We start from the raw sequence: 6,000 nt of genomic DNA, 5'->3' as shown, positions 1-6,000 counted from the left end.
GAAAAAAAAGGATGTGATATTTGCAAAATACCAGGTTATAAAATTATAGTCAATCAATTGCTATTGTGTTGTTGATAAAACAAGTGTAGTTTTATTGACATAGTGATACAACCAGACCAGGCTGTCTGAAGATACCGGCTTCCTGCACTAAAATGCACCAAACATTGATATTGTTTTTTTTTATTCCCTTTGCAAAACTCAATCATGTTCTGAAAACATTTTTCTTTTACAAAACAAGCAAACTAAAGATGATGAATAAATATTTGAAGAGATAAAAACTTGAAGCATAAAAACTTGATGCATAAAAACTAAGAGTAAATAATGGAATTGTTGTTCTTTTAAATTATTTCCATTATTACATCTACAAAGAGAAAAGGAAAAGATAAACAGCAATGAAGACTATTACCATTACCTACTGAGCTGACTAAAAAAAAGGTTTTATGTTTCAAGTTCTTTATCTACTTAAATATTGATTCATGGTGCTTGGTTTGGTTGTTTTGTAGTGGAAAATTGTTTTTGGTTTTGCAGAACATGATTGATATTTGCAAAGGGAATGAAAAAAAAAACAATGTTTGATACAGTTGAGGTCAGGAAAGAGGCATCTTCAGACATCCTGATTTGGTAGCACCAGTTATTCTAAATGGTAAAAACGTAAAGATGAAATTAACAACAATAATTGATAAACTTTTTTTTATTTCTTAGAAATACACTTTTTATACAAAAACAATAAAAATCTAAACGTTTCAGAAAATGTCTATTAAATGAAGCAATGGTTCACTCACACATGCACAGCTCTTAAAAAAAAAATAATCTTGCTTTTGGATCAACCTTGGTTCCACTGGTGTGCTTTCCAGCTGACTACAACATGGTCATTTTAAAGTTCAATGTAAACAAGTTTTTGATGTCTTGCCCCTTAGATAATCATATTTCACCCAACTTCACTAAGCTGTTGTCTCAATGATCACCTTACAATCATTAACCCTTATCCTCAAATGGCGCTTGGGCCTTGATAAGCAAGATTCTCTCATGAAAAAGTGGTCAAAAAACAAATGTATAACAAATAAATGTTATCAAAGGCAAGATAAGTTACTCTTCCACCTATCTGTGCATGTGGGAGGCAATGACCCTATAACATTCATCAGGAGAGGTTTTTTTTATACTAATGCTTTATCACTTACAAAAATCACTTCAGGATAATTTTTTTACTCATCAATGTATTCAAATGATATAAACTTATAATTCTAATTTTTACGTTTGTAGATCAATGTCAAAACTGAAACTATTTTTGCAAATAAATTGTAGCTGTTTATAAAATTATCCGTCATCTGGCAGTTATTAATCTAGCTCTAAGTATTCTTTGAAAATGTATAACTTACATTGCAAATCTTTGATATAAATCTGTTGTATATCTTACAAACGAATAGTTTTCATTTAAATTACTTCTCTGGAAAATTACTGAGTATATTAAAATAATATACTCATTAATTTTCAAGGGAGGTAATTTATATGTAAACTATTCGTTTTTAAAATCACCACAGATTTACACAAAAATATGCAATAGTTTTGTTGATATATTAATTAAAGGATATAATAAAAAGATAAAGGATAAATTACCAAAATCTGTCTTATTTCAAGACAAGTTTTCATAATTTATCCTTTTTCTTTTTATTAAATCATTTTAATATTCATATCAACAAAAACTATTGCATATATATATATATATACACACACAATAGCTGGCCACTAAACGTTGCTCAGTTGTAAAATACATTTGAATATGATATTTTAATTCATGTATATTTCATATGTTATTATAGCGAATACGCTATTGATTATTATATTGTACCCAATATATAGTAGTGATTTCAAAAGTAAAAAATAAAAATGATTTGTGTGCTATCAGCTAGAAGCAAAACCAAAACATAACTCTCCAGCCTTATCTGTTACCATCCGTACTATGTTGTTATGCATAAAAACTTTAAAAAATAATATTGTAAACGTACAAATGGTATATTTAAATATGTGTAAAGGAACACTTTAAATCGACTTACACATGCCAAGTTTTAATTTTTTCCATTTTTTACCTCTTCGCAGCTATATATCAAGTTTCAAGTCTGTAGACCAAAAATTGATGGAGTAGTTTTGTAGAAATCGTTTCTCAGACAGACAGACACAAGGTAATTATATATATATATATATATATATATATATATACACATAGATAGATAGATAGATAGATAGATAGATAGATAGATAGATAAATAGACAGACAAACAAACAGGTTGCAGTTGAACAGGACAGGGAAGAGCACACATCCTTGGAGGATGCCTGTTTGGACAATGAAGTAATTGGATTCTTCTCCATAGCACCTCACTTTTGTTTGGCTGTGAACACCGTATGCTTTGATGTGGTTGAGAAGCTTGGGCAGGAAGCCATCATGACACATGATGTTCCAACAGCTTTTGTGATCCAATTATAATTGCAATTAAAGTATATTATATTTAAGCATATTTTATGATCAGGAAACATTGGGCGACCTGCTAGTATAATATTATATATATATATATATATATATATATATATATATATATATATATATATATTAAAATTACAAATGAACACCAAACATTAATTTACTATAAACTGTTTGAAAAATAGTAATAAAAATATCAGGCATTCGAATAATGTGTTTAGATCTTTGCTTTCTATATAAGATTTCCAATGATTATGTTGTATTATTGATTTAGTATACAGTGAGCTGTTTTGATGGTAATATAGACATGATGATAAACGAAAAACTTAATATTAACAGAAGATAAATAGCATATGAGATTGGAAGAAAATAAGATTCAAATACCAAAATTATACAATTAAATAAGGTACATTAATTAAGAACAGTACTTTAACCATGTGCTGTAAATTATTCAATTTTGCATAAAATGTTTGACACGAGTGACACATAACCATACGCAATCATTCATCAACAGTTTGCCTTTTTTATTCAGTTTTTGTCTTTTTACTCGACCATTTACGTTTGATCCACTTAAGTGAATGAATCGTTGAGATTATCACAGGAATGCTGACGGGGAGAAAAAGAGGAATGTAAATCGCAAACCTAAAAACAGGAGAAAACAAAAAGTCATTTATTAGAAAAAGAAAAACAGAAAGAAATTAATAATTTATTCAATTCAATTTTCAAACCGTACTTTTAAAAAAAAGTAAAAAAAAAAACCCCAAGCAATGTTGGGTACATCACCTACATTTGATACAGAATTATATAAAATACGTGGGGGAATAAATATCTTACCATAATCCTTGGAAATTTTTTTATGGAAAAACACTCAAGGCATGAAACTACTGAATGTAAAGGGTTAAAAATAAAAACCAAAATATCACTTTCAAGGTCGAAAACTAGCCAAAGTGTTAGATGGATAGTTTCTGATCCAAAAAACAGCAATTCTTCCCACTTGAATGTGAGGACTAAAGAACAAAATAAGAGAAGAAAGTCATGAGGCTGCCAAAAATAAACCTGAGACCCACTTTCTACTCTCCTATGGTATATTTTGAAATGCAATATTTATAATTCAAACAATTTAGATTTTGTTATTTCTTTAATTTTCAGAATTTTCACAAGAGTGCCTGCACGTGTAATTGTGAAGCAAGGCTTGCACAATCCCCAACCATTCTTCTCCTGGATCAGCACTGCTTGATTCCAGTGAAATCAAGAATGACTAGAAACAACAATGCCAAGGTAAGCAGAGAGCACAAACAACATTTGGTGTTCTCAAATTGTCGCTTAACTTTGGTGATTTAAGAGAATCAGTGTGTCAGCGAGATTATGCCATAAAAAACAGACATAGATTAGTAAATATTCTAATTCTTGAATTGTATGACATGACAGGTAAGTGAAAATAAGAGACGATTTCAATCTTGTATTAAAAAAAAACGGTAAAAGAAAAAAAAATAAAAAATTGCAAAGCTTACTTTTGATCTTCAGGGAAATAAAGTAACTCAAGTAACGATTGATCAAAAAAGGCTTTTTCTGAAAAAAAAAAAAAAGAAAGAAAATCAAAGTAAAAAAATTTAGAAACACAAAAAATTAAGAATCAATGCAGATGTAAAAAAAAAAAAAATAGCAAGTTATTATCCAGAATTTAACCTAATTAAAAATTCACGTACACTAATTAAGTAGATTTTTATATAGAGAAAATCCTTCTTTTTTTTTTTTTAGAATTTTTAGCAATTAATAGTATGTTGTAGTCATTACAGAATTTTAAAATTTTGGTAGTTCAAATTGAGTTGTCTCTCTTTATTAAATATGGCATATCACAACATAATGTTTGGACTCCCTAATTAAAAAAATTTCTTGATCAATTTACATAATTTTTGGACATAAACATTTTCATTCCACGTACATACACTGTAAAGATTTTTCTGTTTTTGCTTTTTGATTACGTTGAATTCTGGGCTTGTACCAAAAAGCAATACAATTTCTCGGAAAATTCAACAAAAATTACAGCTTCAATATTAATTAATTTTTAAAATAAAATCTCTTCAAAATCGAAAACTGTAAAATATTGATCTGGTTTTATAAAAATATTCCAGTTTACCTAAGTGGATTTTTTTATGGAAATCGCTCCAGGCAAGACATGAAGCCATTTGCTGTAAGGAGCTTAAAAAAAATAGTTCAAGATCCAAAACTAGTCAATGATAAGTGTTAGATGAATAGATTCCAATCCAGAAAACAGCAATTCTTCCTCCTTTGTCAGAAACTTCTTTCATGAAATGTGAGGATTAAAAAGAAGCCAAAACTCCACTTTTTATTTTTCTTCTTATAATTATTAATAAAGTTAAATATAATTAATGAGTTTTTATATAATTGAATTTTTTTATTTTTTATTTAATTATTAATGAAGTTAAATATAATTAATGAGTTTTTTATATAATTGAATTTTTTATTTTTTATTTAATTATTAATGAAGTTAAATATAATTAATGAGATTTTATATAATTGAATTTTTTATTTTTTATTTAATTATTAATGAAGTTAAATATAATTAATGAGTTTTTTATATAATTGAATTTTTTTATTTTTTATTTAATTATTAATGAAGTTAAATATAATTAATGAGTTTTTATATAATTGAATTTTTTTATTTTTTATTTAATTATTAATGAAGTTAAATATAATTAATGAGTTTTTTATATAATTGAATTTTTTATTTTTTATTTAATTATTAATGAAGTTACATATAATTAATGAGTTTTTTATATAATTGAATTTTTTTATTTTTTATTTAATTATTAATGAAGTTACATATAATTAATGAGTTTTTATATAATTGAATTTATTTTTTATTTAATTATTTATGAAGTTAAATATAAATAATGAGTTTTTTATATAATTGAATTTTTTATTTTTTATTTAATTATTAATGAAGTTTAATATATTTAATGAGTTTTTATATAATTGAATTTTTTATTTTTTATTTAATAATTAATGAAGTTACATATAATTAATGAGTTTTTTAAATAATTGAATTTTTTTATTTTTTATTTAATTATTAATGAAGTTACATATAATTAATGAGTATTATATAATTGAATTTTTTATTTTTTATTTAATTATTAAGTTAAATATAATTAATACGTTTTTTATATAATTGAATTTTTTATTTTTTATTTAATTATTAAGTTAAATATAATTAATGAGTTTTTATATAATTGAATTTTTTATTTTTTATTTAATTTTTAATGAAGTTAAATATAATTAATGAGTTTTTTATATAATTGAATTATTTATTTTTTATTTAATTATTAATGAAGTTAAATATAATTAATGAGTTTTTTATATAACTGAATTTTTTTATTTTTTATTTAATTATTAATGAAGTTAAATATAATTAATGAGTTTTTATATAATTGAATTTTTTTATTTTTTATTTAATTATTAATGAAGTTAAATATAATTAATGAGTTTTTATATAATTGAATTTTTTT

The 6,000-nt window shown here is 24.6% G+C and overlaps 1 protein-coding gene across 1 annotated transcript in view; it reads right to left on the bottom strand.

The window, feature by feature from the left end:
* Window positions 1-675: 675 nt before the first annotated feature.
* LOC145283564 (GPI-anchor transamidase component PIGS-like) overlaps window positions 676-6,000 on the bottom strand; it is a 79,319-nt gene continuing 73,994 nt past the window's right edge. Inside the window, exons 15-16 of the mRNA XM_080132465.1 lie at window positions 3,985-4,042; window positions 676-3,115 (exon numbers count right to left, since the gene is read on the bottom strand). Coding sequence (XP_079988591.1) covers window positions 2,998-3,115; window positions 3,985-4,042 — 176 coding nt within the window. The 3' untranslated portion in view covers window positions 676-2,997. The remainder of the gene's footprint in view (window positions 3,116-3,984; window positions 4,043-6,000) is intronic.

The sequence above is a fragment of the Euprymna scolopes genome, chromosome 8, assembly GCF_053919585.1.
Source record: "Euprymna scolopes isolate OS-2025 chromosome 8, ASM5391958v1, whole genome shotgun sequence".
In the NCBI taxonomy this organism is placed as follows: domain Eukaryota; kingdom Metazoa; phylum Mollusca; class Cephalopoda; order Sepiida; family Sepiolidae; genus Euprymna; species Euprymna scolopes.
The sequence above is the reverse complement of the archived record's forward strand: the minus strand, read 5'-3'. Positions and strand labels throughout refer to the sequence as shown.